The 19,816-nt window shown below is 36.6% G+C and overlaps 4 protein-coding genes across 10 annotated transcripts; 2 read left to right on the forward strand and 2 right to left on the reverse strand.

Moving 5' to 3' along the window:
- Positions 1-592: 592 nt before the first annotated feature.
- LOC109788096 (UPF0481 protein At3g47200) lies at positions 593-2,528 on the forward strand. The gene has a single exon (XM_020346745.3). It carries the CDS (start codon positions 816-818, stop codon positions 2,181-2,183), a length of 1,368 nt encoding a protein of 455 aa, XP_020202334.1. The 5' UTR covers positions 593-815; the 3' UTR covers positions 2,184-2,528.
- An 860-nt stretch (positions 2,529-3,388) lies between these two features.
- LOC109788093 (Tetratricopeptide repeat (TPR)-like superfamily protein) lies at positions 3,389-9,350 on the reverse strand. 7 transcript variants are annotated; one of them, XM_020346738.3, is made up of 5 exons: positions 7,126-9,350; positions 6,964-7,016; positions 5,304-5,369; positions 4,396-4,818; positions 3,389-3,959 (listed from the first exon to the last, which is right to left on the reverse strand). In XM_020346738.3, the coding sequence occupies exon 1, from the start codon at positions 9,278-9,280 to the stop codon at positions 7,163-7,165; it is 2,118 nt and encodes a 705-aa protein (XP_020202327.2). In that variant the 5' UTR covers positions 9,281-9,350; the 3' UTR covers positions 3,389-3,959; positions 4,396-4,818; positions 5,304-5,369; positions 6,964-7,016; positions 7,126-7,162. The 7 variants fall into 7 exon arrangements, with proteins under 7 accessions (XP_020202327.2, XP_020202326.2, XP_082928917.1 ...); XM_020346737.3 differs by having other exon boundaries at positions 4,396-4,823; XM_083072791.1 differs by having other exon boundaries at positions 4,396-5,196.
- Positions 9,351-14,019: 4,669 nt separating this feature from the next.
- On the forward strand, positions 14,020-16,446 carry LOC145957095 (uncharacterized). Its single transcript, XM_083073312.1, has 2 exons — positions 14,020-14,139; positions 14,237-16,446. The coding sequence occupies exon 2, from the start codon at positions 14,938-14,940 to the stop codon at positions 15,682-15,684; it is 747 nt and encodes a 248-aa protein (XP_082929438.1). The 5' UTR covers positions 14,020-14,139; positions 14,237-14,937; the 3' UTR covers positions 15,685-16,446.
- Positions 15,996-17,915, reverse strand: LOC145957455 (uncharacterized). The gene is made up of 3 exons (XM_083073715.1): positions 17,816-17,915; positions 17,085-17,588; positions 15,996-16,831 (listed from the first exon to the last, which is right to left on the reverse strand). Exons 1-3 carry the CDS (start codon positions 17,913-17,915, stop codon positions 15,996-15,998), a joined length of 1,440 nt encoding a protein of 479 aa, XP_082929841.1.
- Between the last annotated feature and the right edge of the window lie 1,901 nt (positions 17,916-19,816).

Consider the following 19,816-nt stretch of genomic DNA (forward strand, 5'->3'; position numbering starts at 1 on the left):
TAATAGTACGATTTTAGTTTCTCCCATTAAAAATTAATAATTTATATATAATGTTTTAAAATTACCCAATTAAAATCTTGGGGATCAAAACTGCACAATTGTAATACTTGAGGGATCAAAATTGCATCCACGTGGCCAAAAGTTAACTCCGTTTAAATAATTTGGACGGAAGTCCCAAATTGAAACCAATTAATATATTTAGGATCAAATTGAAACCAATTAATTAATTTGGGACCAAATTGAAATGAAAAATAAAATGAGACTAAATTGAAACAAACAATTATTATAAGGGACCAAAATAGGTTTTTAGCCAAAAATTGTCATCCACGTGGCATCCACGTATGCATCTACGTGGCATCCACGTGGCCAAAAGTTAACTCCGTTTAAATAATTTGGACGGAAGTCCCACATTGTAACCAATTAATTAATTTGGGACTAAATTGAAACCAATTAATTAGTTTGGGACCAAATTGAAACCAAAAATAAAAGTAGGACTAAATTGAAACAAACAATTAATATAAAGGACCAAAATAGAGTTTTAGCCAATAAATAACGTTATGTTTCAGTCTTTTACATTAAAGGGTGATCCAACTTTAGACATTCGGCAGTGCTAAAGCAAGCTCAACCAGGATCAGAGTTTTTTTTGTTATTTTTTTTTAATTATTTTAAGCAGAATCACTCAATCAGAGTTTTCCCATATAAAATTTAATTTTAGGTTGGATTTGTTTCAGCAAACCCTTATCTACCCTTCTGGTTTGAGTATTTCCCAAGTTGCATTTACTTCCCATATTCACATCCTTCATTTCTTACCAATCATGGACCAAACTCAAAATGAGTCTGGCTGGATGCATTCTATCAAAGTGACACTAGGATCTCTAGATCACAGAGAGGTTAAATCCTTCATAAGCAGCATCCCAAGTGTTTCAAGCAAGCTTAGAAAATCAAACGAGGAAGCTTACTCACCAAAGTTTGTAAGCATTGGACCCTTACACAGAGGAAGCAGGAGCCACCTTCTGGCCATGGAAGAGCATAAATGGCGCTATATGTTGGCTCTTCTTCACAGAACTCAAAATCCAGTTTCAACCTTGGATGAGTGTGGCACAGTGATTCTAGGCTTGGATGATGCAGTTCGTGCAAGCTATGGAGGTAACATCAAATATGAACCCCATGAGTTAGCCAAAATAATGTTACTTGATGGCTCCTTTTTGTTGGAACTTCTCTTTAGATGTGCTCCACCAAATATGGTACCTCAAATTCCAAAAGAAGATGGCCACAATGATTATTCTTCAGATCCAATTCTAGGACACAAAGATGTGTTCTTATCTATTCTCACTGATTTCACTCTACTAGAGAACCAACTTCCCTTTTTTGTTCTCAAAACATTGGCTAGGATACTTTTTCCCACAGTCTTCACAGGTGAGGCAGATCACCTTGTTGCTGATCTCACTCTTTCTCTCTTCAGCTACCCTTTGATCCGTTGTCCTAGTGTGGCACATTTTCTTCATCTCATGCACTTGTCCTCAATTGTTGACGAGGGGCAGAAGGTGAAACATTCTCAGCAAGAACTAAAGCGTTGTGCCACAAGGCTTAGAGCTGCTGGAGTAACAATTAGGAAAGTGGATAGGCACACCAAGCTGGTTAACTGGTTTGGCTTTGACATAAGATTTTCCAAAGGGGTGCTTGAAATCCCACCACTGCATGTAGTTGAAACAACTGAGGTCTATTTGAGGAACTTCATTGCATGGGAACAAAGCAGAATTGGTATCAACAGGCAATTCACTTCCTATGCTTTGTTTCTTAGAGGCTTGATGTGTTCCTTGCAAGATATTGAGCTGCTTGTGGACAATGGTGTGTTGGTGAAAGATACCAAGATCAGCAACAGAGATTTGCTCGCTTTGTTTGTAACAATCACAAAGGGAGTGGACCAAATGGACTCTAGTTACACTAAACTTTGTGAGGACTTGAATGCTTACTCAGCAGTGAACCCTTTGAAGAAGTTTCCTATATTGATGTGGCATTGTTGCAACCGTTGTGTAGAATTCATCAGATACTCTTGCAAACACAGCTATAAAATCTTGATTACAGATCATATCCCCAATGTGTGGAAATTGATAGGAATTGTGGTAGCTGCAGTGCTGCTTGCTCTTACCATTATGCAAACCTATTATTCAGCCCGTGGCTGAGTAAATTTTGTTATCAAGTGGAACTATTACCGTGATTTACACCAGAAATCTTGTACCAATGCTCAAAAAGTGAAAGGAAGCAAGATAAACTTTCTTTTATTTATATACAAGCATTACATATGTATTTAGTTCTTAAATTCTTGTTGAACTTTTAATTTTAGTAGTTTTAGATTTGTTTGGTTCTGCGCTGGTTTGATTATGACATGGGTCAATTGGAAGCAACAAATACTTGTTTCTTCATCAATTTGGTATTTTGGACATGAAGGAAGTGAAAATATGAAGAAACATGAATTACTGATGGACCACCAAACAAGCACTTAGTCTATAAACTTTTGTTGATTTTTACTTTGGTACATAAAATTTTCTTTCCGGTATGATTCCAACATCAAGATTATTTTGCTCATGAAGGAAAATTTCATAGACGAAAACTAATTTTATTTAAAGATTAAAAGTGAAAATTAAAAAGAAAAAATGAGAGTTGAAAATATATTTAATTTAATATACAATTATTGAGTTTAGTTTTGTGCAAATAGTGTTAATGCAGTAGCAATAGCTTAGCACGTGAATAAAGATAGACACAAGATTGTGTCATCAAAAGCGTCAACGACAAAACTTGTTTGCCACATTAGCTTGTAGCCTAGTAGCTACCACAGACAGACTGAGGGATTGTTTCATACCAGATTTCACACTTGCACTGAAAAGCGAAGAGCTTTAAGCCTTTCATCACTCAGTTGCTATTTTTGTGGTGTGGTATTAAGTTTCAGTTAAGGCGTACATTTAACTATCGAATACCAATATACTTTGACAACGCATCCAAAACAATTTATTTTGGTAAACTTTTATTAAAATAAATATTTTAAAAAATAATTTATTTTTTAATTTATTCCAGAAAAAAAAAAGCCCAACCAAAAAAGAAAGATATAGTGTGGATTTAAACAAATATTTTCAAAATTAATTTGGCAGAATTCTTTTTGTTAAAAATTATTTTAAAGCAAAGCAATTTATGTTTTGATTTTTTTATTTTAAAAGAAAATTAAGAGTAAACTTCGAATAAAATATTTTATCCAACATAACTAGTTAATTGAGCAAGGTGCACAAGTGTTGTAAAATTTTTTAGTACCATGTTTATTCCCATGGATAGAAAAAATCTACTTAAAAGTTGTTTTAACTCGATCAATTTTAGACTTAAACTAAGTTCCTCCACGTAAATCAATGTGAAACTTTATTTAAAATCAAGTTAATATTTCAAGCGATTTGGATCAAGTAATCCAAACATGCACATAATACATCCATTTTAGCACAAACCAAATAGCAGAAAGGCTTAGTTTGATGGCAGAGAGATCTGAACTAAGCCATGAACTTGTAACCATCTCATCAACCCACAGAACCACTGTTAAGCTCCAAATGCCACAAGTTATAGCGTATCCCGCAGCAAGTTCTGGCACTCAGCTATGAGTTCCTGTCCTTTCTTTTGTAGGATCTCTGCTTGAAGCAACAACATAGCTCCTTTCTGACCCTTTTGCCCTGCCATCTCGATCTCATTGCTTGAGAAGCTCATAAGCTTCAAAAGATGTGCTGCATCAGCCATCTCAAGTCCAACATCTATTGAAGGCTCTTTATTTGACAAATCTTTCAAACGTTTCACAGTGCAATCTCTTTGACACGAAATTGCTTTGTAGATGCCCCCGGTTTTAGGCCTCTTTGATAGTTCCTCAGCTGTCATAGACATCACTAATTCTAGCTCACTCTGATTCTTAACTTCTTTCCAATAACAACCTGCACAGCAAATGCAAACATATATTAATGATTTAATGGTGTTATAGATATCTAATGCCAAACTTTAGCTACTTTTCCTAGGATACGTTTGATTTTTTTCAATTAGAATTAGAATTTCACCTTATAAGTTACACAGATTGACGTGCAAAAAAAGTTTAATCTTATTACTGAGATGAAATTTTAATTTTAATTGAAATACAACACTAAAAACACTAAAGAACTGCACTTAAAATATTTAATATGAAGATAAGTTTGAGGCTTAACGAAGGTATAAGATATCTACTAATGTTTCATATGAAGAGAAAAATGGGCTGCTATTGAAGGTGTATGATATCTTGTAATGTTTTATATAAAGAGAGTGAATGGGGAGTTAATGATAGTTTATGACACATATTAATGTTCCATATAGAGAGAAAAAGTGGGTGTTAGAACTCACTATCTGAGACTGTTTTCCCAGCTTTCCCATCATTCTCCACATACTCGATGTGTGATGACTTGCTACCAATGGATTGTGGTGATGGTCCACTGTTAGCTGAATACTTAATGGAAGTTGATGGAGAGGAAAAGTCCGGTGTTTCCATTGTGCCAATGTTTTGTTTGGGAAAATAAGAGAATGTTGTGGTTTCTAATGGAAATTCAGAATTTGGCTTGAGTCTCTTGTGGCCATGGTCATGGTGACCACCAAATTTAGCTTCCTGTAATTCAGAGTCGTGTCCTAATGGTGGAGAAAAAGGAACAAACTTGGCAAAAGCGTTGTTGTCACTGCTTCTTTTTCTTTCGTTGTGATGGCCGGTAGTGGATGAATCCTCCATGATTTCTCCCATACAAGCAGCCAAGACAACAGTGGATTTTGGAAATTCTTTTCTTGTTTTTGAGGCAACAAAGTCCAAACACAAAAAAAGATAATTAATTCCTTCTTTCTAAAATATGAAAAAATGAAGTACACACTAGACAATGCATGTGAACCCCACTGCAGCGGTGCCTTTATTGCAGCCCACAAGTGTACTAATATATACCATAAAATTAAAAAGCACCTCTAATTTATAGTTTGGGCTTTGGACCCGAATATAAAGAATAGCAAAAACCCACTCACACACTCCACAGCCTCCTCCGCAGGCTTTCTATGCACCCATGTATCAAGGCCCAGATTGACCCGATAAGACCCACGGGGCCACGGTTAAACACCTTGTTATGCCACTGTCTTCTAATTTACCAGGAAGGCATGGCTCTCAAAAATCTTTCAAGCACATAATAAATATATCAAAATTATTTTGATTAAGGTTATTGCTTGGGAACGGCTATAGAAGAGTCCCCAAATGTGAATATTTTTCACAAATATCTTACCATAAAAGAGCAACTGGTTGAGATGAATGGCCTCAAAACTCCATGATTGTTGGGTTGTTGATCTTTCTGTCCAAGCAAAATATTCATTTGGTTTATTCAAGTCATTATTAGTTACATGCAATGAAGTACGCTGGCCTTTAATATATATATATATAGAAGGGTTCCTTTTACTTCAAGAGTAAGTCTACCTAGACTTACTCCGTTCAATAACTCATGTTCTACATTAAATTTCAATTCAATTTAAAGTTCTTAATACATAGATCAAATCTGCAAATTTTTAAAAAATTTGAAAATCATTTGATACTTCGTTTCATTAATTTGAATCAATGTATAAAATGATTTTATTATTATCTGTCAATTTGAATTAATGAAATGAAGTATCAAATAATTTTTAAATTTTCTAAAAATTTGCAGATTTGATCTATGTATTAAGAACTTTAAATTGAGTTAAAATTTGATGTAGAACATGAGTTATTGAACGTAATAAGTCTAGGTAGACTTACTCCCGGAGTAAAAGGATCCCTCCTCATATATATATATATATATATATATATATATATATATATATATATATATATATTATATATATACACACACACATATAGAGAAGAGTTCAAATTACAACAGCATAACTTTTATAACTCAGGCCTGAGCATCGGTCGGCCACGGTCGGTTTCGGACCAAAATTCCTAAAATCATCCGAAACCGATTAAGAAAAATCAGGGGCCATTTCCGACCGACGAAGAACTCAGATTTTGGCGGGTTCAATCCGTGCGGGTTACAGGTTCATCGGATGGATTTATCGGTTTGAGAAGCTTCCTCGTCGCCATCCGTCGCCATTCTTTGCCGGTCTCTGTCGCTGCTTCATTTGGGGGAAATCACGGAGTTTCAGATCTCCGCATCACCACCTTCATCAACCAGAACAGGAAGTTTCTCAGCAGCGGTAGCCATGGAAGAAGAAGAAAGAAGCAGAAGAAAGAAGACGAAGTGAAGAAGAAGAATAAAGAAGACAGTGTGAAGAAGAAGAAGAAAGAAGCAGAAGAAAGAAGATGGAGTGAAAAAGAAGAAGAAAGAAGACGGAACGAAGAAGAAGAAGAAAGAAGACGAAGTAAAAATGGAGAAAATAAACGGTGAAGACGAAGGTGAAGAAGAAGAAGATAAACGGTCGGATTCGGGTACATCGGATGAGAAAATTCCAACACCGAATCCGACCGTTCAAAACCGTTTGAACCCGAAATTTGCTTCAAAAAAAATCCGATATACCTAAGAATCAATCCGCCTCACCCAATCTGATCATCGGTTTGGCCGGTTTCGGATCGGCCGGAAATTTTTGCACAGGCCTATTATAACTATTATATCATTTAATAACTTTCAATTCCATGATTTTTTTCAAAATCTTCCATTGGATTGAAATTTCATTTCACTTGGATCATATATATATAAAATTTTATATTAATCGAAAATTTTATATGCACACAAACATACATCACTCACACGTGAATCCAATTAATTCAAAAATTTCAATAAATCACACCCTTGAATAAAACTTTTATATTTATGAGGTAACATTTTTCCAAGATTAACAGAAATATATACCACTCATATATCAATGTAGTCAATGGCAAAGAAACCCATATCTCAGCAGGCACAAAACTGATACCTGATCAAAATCAGAGACTGACCAAGTGTATCCGAGTACAAGCATCCAGCGATCTGAAATGAAACCAATTGATCTTCGTAAATTTGGCAATTTAAACTGAGAAATAAATGTAAATAAAACATGGAACGTAACTAATTTAATGAAAAACAACAAAATACTTACTTAGACGACCACGACATCATGTCCCTGAAAACAAACACTATTGTGCAACAAATAATTTTAGCTCTGGATGAACATTATTCAGTTTCATCAAGAGCTCATTGCATTTAATGTTTGTTCCTTTTAATGTATTTTCACTATGTTGTGAAAATTTTGGAAGAATCTTCTCTACATCAATATCTTTTGACATGTTACACAGGCAAGCTAAGATGGTAGAAGTTAATTTTGAGTCCAGGATAACATCCTTATCAGCCATTTGATGAAGCAAGGAAATGATTTTTTCTGTCTCTCCCTTTAAACCATAGCCCTTTAGCAAAGAATCAAATACAACAACATCCGGCACATGACCACACGAGATCATTTTCTCATAAAGCAACCTGGCCTCGTCCAACATCCCAAGTTTTGAGAACCGGTTTATTAATATAGAAAAGGTTACAGTATCAGGGGCGAAATCCATGTTAAGCATCTCCAATAGCAATTCCTTGGCAGATATAATGTCTCCTGCTTTGAGGGTTTCATCAATTATTATATTAAAGGAGAAAACATCAACTTCGTGATTCACATTTCTCATTTCTTGAAACAGACTCCTAGCCTGCTCCAAACTATCTTCCCTGCACAAGGATGCCATTAGTGCATTGTAATCAATTGCCGTAGGCCTAATCCCAGAAGCTTTCATTTTACTAAAAAAACCCTTTGCCATACTCAGCATCTGCATTTTGCACAGACCATTAATCATGACATTATATGTCATTGAATTGGGAGAAAATCCAGAGTCTACTGCATGCTTCCAGAGTCGCAATGCCTTAACAAGTTTCCGAGCATGTAGATAACCCTCAATCAAGACATTATAAGTTACTATGTTACCTAGAAACCCCATTTCAACCATTGTTGAATGGATCCTCACAGCATCTTGAAGACGCCCTTCCTTGCAAAGACCCTGAATTACACAATTAAACGTGAACACATCAGGCTTCATATGAAACTCCTCACTCAACAACAGCTTCCAAAGGTCCATCACCTCATCAATTTTCCCAGCTCCAAACAATCCTTTCAACAATGTATTATAAGTAACCACATCAGGCTTCTTCCCCCTCTTCACCATCCTCTCCACAATCCTAAGCGCATCTTCGACCCGACCCTCCTTACAAAATCCATTCACAACAACATTGTATGTCAAAGTACTTGGCTCCTCCCCCTTCTTCACCATCAAATCCAACACCTTAACTGCATCATCCGCCCTCCCATTCTTGCACAGCCCATCAGCCAAAACCGTGTAAGTAACACCATCAGGCCGAACTCCACGCGCCATCATATCATTCAACATACCGGCCGTCTCGCGCCACCGGCCGCTCTTACTGAGACCCTGCATCAAACAGCTGTAAGTAACCACATTGGGACTAACCTTCTTCCTCAACATCTGATCAAAAAGCTCCCTCCCCCTCTCAACATCACCCTTGCCACAAAAGGCACTAATGAGAGAACTATACACAAACACATCAGCACACAAACCCTCCCTCTCCATCTCCTCCAACAACCCTAACCCCTCACCAACCTCACCACTCTTACAAAGACAATCAATGAAAACACTATATGTCACAAGGTTGGGCCTGCAAGGCCCAACCTTCATTGCCTCAAACAAACCCCTAGCTTCCACCAATTTTTTAGCTTTACAAAACCCACTCATGAGCGTATTGTAAGTAAACCCATCGGGAACCACAGAATCGGAATTTTTCTTCATCTGGGAAAACAAAGCCATGGCCTTGTCGACGTTACCGCTCTGGGAAAAACCCTTCAAAACGAGGTTTAGGTTATAGACGTTAACCCCAAAACCGCGCTTTATCATTAGCCCCAGGACCCCAAAAGCGAAACTTGGGTGGTGGGTGTTGACGAAGCTTTCGGTTAAAGCGCTGAGAGAGGTGAAGGTGGGCGAAACGCGCGCGAGAACCATTTTGCGGTAAACGGAGACGACAAGGTGGTAGTTTCGTGACTTGCGAAGGTTGTCTATGAGGGAGTTGCAGGGTGGTGAAGTGGGGTCGGCGATGGTGCAGTGGAAGCGGGAAACGGCGTCGCATAGTGAGTGAGGCTTGCAATTGTGAGAGTGGGGTGTTGAAGAGCAGGCTTGTAATGATGGAGGGTTCAGGAGGCGTTTGGGGATCATTGTTCAGTGTTAGGACTTTAAGGTTTGAGAGTGGAACTTGAAGGGGGAAGTGAATTTGATTTTGAGGTTGAGAACTCGGCTTTGAATCGGAGGGTAATATTTTTTTGAGAAAAAACTTATATTTTATTTTTCACTCAATTATATTTTTAGTCATTTAAATTAGAGATTTTTTTTTCTTAATTCTAAAATTTATATTTTTAATTGTAAAGTATTATTATTTTGATTTTTCAAATTTAAATTTTATATTTATGGTCTTTGTAATTTTGAAAAAATTATTTTAACTATTAATATCATGATTAATAATGATAAATTTAATTAATAATGATAAATTGAGAGACTAAAATAGTAAATTTTGATTTTAAAAACTAAAATAATCTTTGTTTTGAATAATATCTTAAAGATTTAAATTATCATTTCTCAACTCATAAGTTAAAATAAATAACTTAAAGTTTTGAATTATCATTGTCTCCATTGTCAATGTTGCTACCATCATTATTGTAATTGTCTCTATTGTCACTCTTGTTACCTCTTCACTTCACAACCAGTTTGAGGTGATAATAGTTGTAGAGCAATTTTGTAATAAAAGTAATTGAAACATTAGCGACCAACTCATGACTTTTCATAACTTTAATCAAAGCCACTACAAATCAATATTACTTCATTGTAATAGCTTCAAGTTGTCTCTAACAACTAACTCTTGAAACAACAATCACCTAAGGAAATGGTAGTGAAAATCAAGTTGAAAAAAAGAATGATTCACATAAGAGTTTTAATGTCTAGTCAGATGAATAAGAATGTCATAATAAGTCTTCAAGTGATGATGTAGAAATTATTTACTCATAAACTGAGATGGTTATGTGCTATAAAAATGATAATATAATCTATGATATTGTTATTTAGTTTGATAGTTGATTTTGAAGTGAAAAGATGATCTTGTATGGGTGAAAAGGGGAAAGATATATGACAAAGGAAATTTTTTTAAAGTACTAAAGAAACAAAATCATCGAACAAGTTCCAAAGAGATAAAAAAAGACTACATAATTAAAGATAAAAATTGAATAATCCATAATTGAGATTTTGCTTGATTAGGTACCTATTTTGACATCTCCTTTGAAATATATGCTTGTTGTTTCATATTTATTTTTTGCATAACTCAAATGTTTTAGGATTTCACCATCATAGATGATCCAAGAAGATTGGGTCAGAAATGAGATTAGTGAGCCTAATCCTTTAAGGAGACAAGAAAGTTCTATTTTAGACAGTTTAGTTTTGGGGATCTAAGTGATCATATAGGACAACAAAGCATGTTGTTTTAGGTGGGGTGAGTCAAGTGGGTTGATGCACTACGATGCCTAACCTGACCTACAAATTTTTGACAGACTAACGAGTCGAGACCTATTTTGTCATCCCTAAGTGTGAGTCAACGGCAAGTAAACCCATAAGATGCAAGGAAACTAATTGGTAGGATCCCTCTACATGATACCTTGCAAATCATCTTAAAAATGGATAGGAGGGTGGTAATCTTGAACAAAATCCATGTTCATATACTTTGCACTTTTTTATGATGAAAAAAAGAAATTCATATCATAAAGACAACAACATTTTCTCGTCATCAAGATCAAGTGATAACAATGACTATAATGACAACGATGAGTTGACAATAACAATAGTATCATTTATGATCGAGACTTTAAGTAAATTTTTTTAATATATATATATAATAAAGAAACTAAAATAATAGTAAGTGATTAAGTTCAACAAAAGTGTTTCTCCCTTTTTTCTAAAAAAAAAAATACTTTTTGGAAAAGTTTATTTAAACAGACTCTTTGTTAATGATTAATATTTATTAAGGAATCTGATTGATCATGTTTAATGAAATCTTTCTACCTAACCAATTTTTTTTTAATTTGCAATATTTAAATATGAGATCGACTTAAAAAGATCAAGTTCAATTTTATCAAAAACTAACTACTCGTTGGTATATATATATATATATATATATATATATATATAATTTATAATACATTTATATATAATTTTGACTATTAAAATATTTACTTTACTATATTAAAGTTATTCACTCTTGAATAATTGAATCCATTTTCAAATTATAATGTGTTGTAGAACTTAGAGACTCAACTAGTTCAACTTGCAAGTAAATAAAGATACATAAAATTCACCTTTCTTGGGAATTAGCCAAATATTTTTCTGGCCAAAGTTTTTGATGCGTTTCACTCATACTTTCTTCCAAAATTATAACATAAAAGAGATAATAAAAAAATAGACAAATCCAATGACATGAAAATACGGTTATTTGAGTACTAAAACATAGGTTCATTCATTATATATTATTAATGGGATACACTTCGTATCTCTATATTTTATTTATTAAATATTCAAAAAATTATCAATATTTGTTAGGGCAACTAATGTTACGTTTAGTTTTGAAATTTTAAAGTCATAAAATATAAGATAATTAATTTTTAATATTATTTCAATTATTTAAAAAGTTTAAAAAAATTATCTATAAAATATGTACATCAAATCAAACTATCAAACTATCGTATTTATATATTTTATAAATAAAAATATAGTTCTCTCATAAATAATATTGAACACTCAATATCGCTCATGAAGTAGAGTTTAAAGACAAGAAGACACATGCATCCCATATGAACATGCAACCGCTCCATCCTTTATTTTTCACTCGAACAATATTAGCTATATATACTCTCTAAATTCTTTTTACTATTAGTTAAAATTTATCAAAAAATCATAAACTTTTTAAATTTCAATTTCACATTTTATTTATTCAACCTCTCTCCTTAAGGTTCAATAAACTTCCATCATTAGTAAAGAATAATGTAGAGATTATCGCTTGCATTTTTTTTTCCTCATTATGAATAAGGGAATCTAAAGGCTGGCTTTTTGACCCAAGTAATTAAAAAAAATAAAAATACACAAAATAAATTAAAAAAAAAAACAATTTATCAAAATAGGTAGTTTTGGACATGTCAGCGCTGACTGGGCATGGATGGCGCCTGGGGGTTGGGCGTTTTATAGAAAACGCCTCACCCCCAGGCGCCATCAATGCTGAGGTGGCATTGTGCAAAGAAAACGCCCAGGGGGGAGGCGCCATGCACACGTGGCACGTTTGTGTTGAAAACGCCTCCCCCCTAGGCGCCATCCATGCTGATGTGGCATTGTGCAAAGAAAACGCCCAGGGGGGAGGCGCCATGCACACGTGGCACGTTTGTGTTGAAAACGCCCCACCCCCAGGCGCCATGTGTGCCTATGTGGCATGCACTGAACGCGCCTCCCCCCCAGGCGCCATTTGTGCACTGTTCCTCCTTCCCTCATTCGTTTTAATGATGCTCGTGGGTGGGAGATGGCGGGGGTGCTAATAATATTTGTGCAAAAATGCTTGAGGTTCCAGCGCTTCCGGCGCTTTTAGAGTACCTGTGTTGCTCACATTTTTTGCTCACAGAAGTTTATTTAGACGTTTATCAGGTATGTTTTGAATTTTAATTATTTTAAAGTAAGAAAAAAATATAAATAGAAAATGTTGAGGGGTCTCCGTCACTCGTTTGTGGGTGTGGAACGGCCCGTTCTGTTTTTGGAACGGGCCGTTCTGGATAAAGTAAATGGGTGTTATTTTGGATGTGGAACGGGCAGTTGTGAAATACTTTCAGAACGGCCCGTTCTACTTTTAGAATGGGCCGTTCAAAAAGTAGAACGGGCCGTTGTGGGGCCGTTCTCGTTGTTTCATTTAGTGAAGTATGGATGGGTTCAGAACGGCTCGTTCTGTTTTCGGAACGGCCCGTTCCGAAACCCAAATTTATACACTTTTTGTGCAATGAGAACGGCCCGTTCTGAAACCAGAACGGCCCGTTCTCATTGCAATAATGAATGATTTCAATTTAAAATGTTGAATTATTATGAGGGTTTAAATTAGGTATTTAAGTATTTATAAAATTTAGAAATAAATTTTTGTTTGAGTTAATTTAATTTGTTTGTTTGTTGAATTATATCAGGATGTCTAGACAGATTATTCATGCAGGACCTATGGATGATTCATTATTAAGGCTTCAGCCATTTCATATATCTGAGCATATATGGAATGGAGCTGAGGATAGGGTTCTGAAGGTTAGGAGTGCAAAACAATCAGAGTTGCGTGGTGGTGTCATTCCAGCTGCTGTTCAGGATCTTTTACAGAGGGCTGGATTTCTGGGGATGGTGCAGATTAGTTACTTTCCTGTGGATAATCATTTAATATCTGCGTTAGTTGAGCGATGGAGACCAGAGACCCACACGTTTCACATGTCCTTCGGCGAGTGTACTATCACGTTGGAGGATGTTGCAATTTTACTTGGGTTGAAGATCTCTGGGGCACCCATTACTGGATACGCAAGTATGGATTGGGGAGCTCTTGTGCAGCGCCTTCTTGGGATGACACCACCTGAGGCAATGCTTGTTGGGGGTAGATTGAGGATGAGGTGGATTGACCAGCAGTTTTCGGATGTTTCTGAGCATATACATAGTCAGGAACAGTTGGAACGCTATACTAGAGCGTTCATTTTACGCATGATCGGGGGATATTTATAAACTGATCACTCTAGCGCGTTTGTATCCCTTAGATACTTGAGTTTCCTCGAAGACCTAGATGTTTGTGGTCAAATGAGTTGGGGGTCATGCGTCCTGACAAATTTGTACAGGGAGTTGTGTGTGGCGACGAATTATGATCACAAGGAAATTGCTGGGTCAGGTATTTTACTGCAATTATGGGCATGGTATCGGTTTCCATTTATTGCACCACCTCATCCACCTTTATCTACATTTCATGTTCCTCTAGGGGCAAGGTTAGTAACTATATTACTTGTGATCGATTTTAGAATAAATATATTTAGAATTAATTTGGAAGTTGAAGATTTGATGGTTTTTTTGTTTTTATAACAGGTGGAATAATGCCTTGCATAAACCTAGAGAGGAAACAAAAGAAAAAATTGTGAAGTATAGAGACTATTTTGACCGTTTAAAAAGAGAGGATGTAAGTATTTTATTAGAATATTATATTGAAGATTTTGATAAAAAAATTGTGATTATAAATGATAATTCGTAAGTACTTAATTGATTGGTTATTTTGCAGTTTGTATGGCAACCATACTTGGAGTTACTACCTACATTACCTCCTTACTGTTTGGAGGACTCACATGTATGAAGGTCAACAGTCCCGTTGATTAATTTCCACATCGTCGAATATCATTATGCAGATCGTGTAATGCGACAATTTGGGATGGTCCAACACATTCTTGCGCCTCCTATTCATCCGGAGAAATTGCATGATCTTCCGTTGAGAGGCAAGGATAACACGGACTGGTCACGCATGCACGTTCAATTTGTGTAGGAGTGACAGTCATGTCATCATCGTGTATGGACACAACCTGCGTGTGATACACCACACTTGAGCTATAGTTCAGAATACATGGTGTGGTATAGGAAACATACAAAGCGATGGATTTCTCCTTCTACTGCAAAGGAAGGATATGTGGTGAGTACAAATGTACGCATGTTTTTAAATAATTACTTGTGACATATTTTTAAATTTAGTGTACTGATGATATTTGTTATGTTATTTGTATACCGATGTTCTAGAACACATGTATCATGGCACTAGTGAAGAACATAGGGATGCCTTTAATTTTACCATGATGCATGAGAGCATCGGTCACTGCTTGCAGTTGCGAGACGAGGTGAGCAGGGTCAGTTTCCCTTTTACACCGGCTGCAGCTGCAGCATTACCACAAGCAGACGAAGTTCAGGTGGAGCACATTGGGGCGGGTCGACGAGAAGGAAAGGGACTAAGTCGTCGGCGAAGGCGAGTTGAACACCAGGGTTTACAGATACCAATTCCTCCGACTGAGCCACCAACTGGGACATATTATCCGAGAACATTGACCCCGGATGCAGATGTGACACAATATGTGTATGGTACTACACAGTACACATCTTTTGGGTTTGACACAGCAGGAATGTCTGGTGCAGGTAATTTCCCAGCACCGGAGTCGATGGGTGATGTCCCGAGTATGTCGGCTGGTAGTATGTTCCAGTTTACACCTTCTCCATATGTTCCACACATGATCTCTCCATCAGTACCTATGATGAATTATCGAGATTATCGATTTGGACAGCCGTCATTTATGGGAGGAGGATTTTATGGTGGGGGTTCGTCTTCCCATCATCCAGGTTTAGGGCATGATTTGAATACAGCATTAGCAGCGGAAGCTGGAAGCCCTAAGGGAGATGGTGATGAGTTAGTTCGGAGGAACCCAGATCGTGGTGCTCGCCATAGACAACGGCAATGTATCCTAAGTCCCCATGAGCAGCACATGAAGAGAAATGAATAGGTAATTTGAATAATAAGTTGTTAGTACTTAAACTTAATTCATTGTTTGATATTTAATTATTTACCTAAATGTTAACTTTACTAATATTAAATTTTTTTGACAGTTGATATGCCACCGGACCACGCTGGTTACACGCTCCAGAAAGACGAGAATACGTTGAAGAAGTAATTTGTATTTGTTTTAATAGTTACTGTAAACTTTGTTGTAATTATTTTATTGTATAACTGAACAATTTAATTAAACTAAAATTGACATATGATATAACTATGGAGGAATTTTTTTCTTTAAATACACTGCAACATACAAACTTGTTATGCGTTATTGAATACATCTTCAGCCAGCACAGGGCAATTGGTTCTATTATGCCCTTCACGCCTACAATGTCCACATCGTTGCCTCCTTTGGGATTCAGTCCAATCCATTTCATTTCTAATGCGCGTGGATTTTGGGCGTCTCTTTGTACGTATCATTGTCTCATCTGGAACTATACGAGGTCCATTAGTAGGTTGAATATTTTCTTCACTTCCAAGTGGGAACCATTGACCTGAATATGCCGCTTTGATGTATTCGTTAGTGTATGCGGCATCAACAAAAGTTAATGGATCTATACGAACGTGTGCACAGGCTGCTATTGCATGTGAACATGGATATCTATACGCCTGAAAAGCACCACACTCACATTTTCTTTCATTTAGAAAAACATTGAAAACCTTCCCACCTCGTTGTGTGACTGCATTGAAGATTTCTTCAACTTCAAATCTTGTAGACTCATAATCATACCTGCGAATGAAATGAGAGGTTGCTTCTTGTTGATTTGTTTCCATAGCATCCATTAACTTCTGACAGTAATGTTTACCCAGAGCAAGGTCAGCGTTTGCCTGACCTAACCTTTGAATAAAATACTCCACCAACCTAGCATACGTGCATTTAACTAGCGCAGTTATAGGCAAGTTTCGTGCACCCTTAAGGACTTTGTTGACTGCCTCGGACAAATTTGTTGTCATGTGTCCATATCGACGTCCTTCTTCGTCGTGTGCGATTGCCCATTTTTCAAGGGAAATGCCATCAATCCAACGACAAATTTCAGGGCTGACCGCACGGAACCTTTCCAACCTTCTTTCAAATCTATGCTTGTTGGTTGTGTACCCTGCCATATAAGAAGTTTATGTATTAATATTTATAAAATTAAAGTAAACATTACACCATATAAAAAACAATAAAGCGTTTAGTACCTATGTTAATCTATTCTTCTTTAAGTTTAGTATTCTTGAATCGGTGGTTGAAGTTGCTAGCGATGTGTCGAATGCAATATACATGATATGCTTGAGGTGGTTGCCACCCTTGGGCATTTGCCACTGCTGACTTTATGCTTTGGTGTCGATCACTTATTAAACAAATACCTTGTTTTCTCGTAACATACCGACGAATGTTAGACAAAAACCATGACCAATCGCTTAGTGTTTCTCCTTCTACTATTGCAAATGCAAGTGGTAACACACGAGCATTTCCATCTTGTGTCGTAGCGATTAGTAGTGTGCCTCGGTACTTTCCATACAAAAATGTCCCATCTATTTGTATAATGGGTTTAGTGTAGTTGAAGGCATCACATGCTGGTTTAAATGTCCAAAAGACTCGACGAAATTGACGGAAATTTGGATCCACTATATTGTTTGACACGTACTCAGTGGTTTCAAGTTTATACACAGACCCAGGACAACATTCAACCATCCTGTCCAACCACCTTGGTAGAAGATCATATGAGTCACTCCAGTCACCATAAACCCTCTCAATTGCCTTTTTTTTGGCTTTCCATGCCTTCCGATACGACACCTTATAGTTGAATTGTCCACTAATTCTTTCTTGAATTAGAGAAATCGAAATGGAAGCATCTTCCCTAACCATACCTACAAATAAATGATAACCATGTTAGAAAAAGTCATATGATAAGTTTTAACTCCATAGTTAAATATGCACTAACCTAATATACAACAACATATGAACTTAGAGTCCAATTTGTTGTGATCTTGAGATAGCAAGGGGTTAATACATGTGTGTGTCCCGCCCCATTTCTTGATAACCCATTTGTTGTTCAATTTACTAGACATAATTGCCCTTAGTTTCCAAGGACAACCTTCATTGCTATTAGGGCATTTGACAGAGAAAACCCTTTGGCCAGACTCAACAACAACAAAAGTTTGATGTGCATTCATAGAATAATGTTTAACAGCCATCTGTACATCATTTTTTGTGTGAAAACGAAGGCCGATATATAGCTAATCGCCAACTCTCCAAGAATTAGGGACATCTAAACCACAATACCAACTCTCTTGATCTGGATGATTCCAGTCAATATAACTGTAATGTGGAGTTTCTGTCCAAAATGGATTATTTGAAGGTCCTACATGGGAAAAAAATGTTAACTCAATATCCATATTATTTATCAAACTAATAGAACTTGAAATAAACCTGATTCAGTTGGCTGGGGAGGTTCAACTTCATATGGTGATTGCACGCTGACATTGTTGTTTGCATTGACATCTTCTTCATCCTTTGTATCAGATGAATTCAAATCGTCGGCTTCATCACCTTGTCCCAGATTGATATCATCGTCACTCAAGTTTGTCTCAAAATCAATGTTTGAGTCAGGATGATTTATTGGTGGTGAGATTGGAACATTTGTGGGTTGTAAATTAGGGATGTTAGTTACCAGATAAGATGTTGTTTGTTCAAATTCATGATGACTAGTGGTTGCCTGAGTTTCATTAACATGAATTGAAGATGACACAACCATATCTACATGAACATACAATTCAATCATATTCATTTTATATTGTCTCTCAAAGCTATCAAACATACACTCAAGATCTTCATCATCACATACATCAACACTTTCATATGATACAGGATCAAGACAACGTAAATATCTACATTGTATGTTGGAGATAATTTGATTAGCATTAAGATATAACTTTCCATGAATTTTATTCTTTAAATATTCAACATCAATACCACGACTAATACGTATTGTTTTATGACTACCCACAAATGAACAACCCTCAGCAGTTTGGTTAATTGTACCATTGTAATACACTACACAAATGAAAGACATGATTTAAACAAAATTTAACAGATACTAAATAACAAACACAGCAGCTATGCAACAAATCAGATAACAAAAGAAACTAAAGGCAGAAAAGTTGGATGGTGAAATATTTTCAATGGCATTCGTATATTTATAGACCCATGAACAGTGCATTTGTCTACAAAATACATGATCTACATCGTTGATTATGTGGGTGCGATCAGGGCCGTTCGTTTCCCCTGCTACTAGGAGACAACACATCTGACCCATGAACTGTGACAGATTTACTTTCGAGATGATCTAGATCGTTGATTCTGTCGGTGCGATCAGGGCCGTCCGTTTCCCCTGCTACTAGGAGACAACACATCTGACCCATGAACAGTGACGGATTTAAATTCAAGATGATCTACACCGTTGATTCTGTCGGTGCGATCATGGCCGTTCTTTTCCCCTGCTACTAGGAGACAACACATCTGACCCATCAACAGTGACGAATTTAAAATCAAGATGATCTACACCGTTTAATCTATCGGTGCAATCAGAGCCGTTCGTTTCCTCTGCTACTAGGAGACAACACATCTGACGCATGAACAGTGACAGATTTAAATTCGAGATGATCTACACCGTTGATTCTGTCGGTGCGATCAGAGCCATTCGTTTCCCCTGCTACTAGGAGACAACACATCTGACGCATGAACAGTGACGGATTTAAATTCGAGATGATCTACACCATTGATTCTGTCGGTGCGATCAGGGCCGTCCGTTTCCCCTGCTACTAGGAGACAACACATCTGACCCATGAACAGTGACAAATTTAAAAAATACATGATCTAGACCGTTGATTCTGTCGGTGCGATCATGACCGTTCTTTCCCCTGCTACTAGGAGACAACACATCTGACCCATCAACAGTGACGAATTTAAAATCAAGATGATCTACACCGTTTAATCTGTCGGTGCGATCAGAGCCGTTCGTTTCCCCTGCTACTAGGAGACAACACATCTGACGCATGAACAGTGACGAATTTCAATTCGAGATGATCTACACCAT

Source organism: Cajanus cajan, chromosome 4 (assembly GCF_000230855.2).
Source record: "Cajanus cajan strain Asha chromosome 4, NIPB_CcT2T_4, whole genome shotgun sequence".
NCBI lineage: Eukaryota > Viridiplantae > Streptophyta > Magnoliopsida > Fabales > Fabaceae > Cajanus > Cajanus cajan.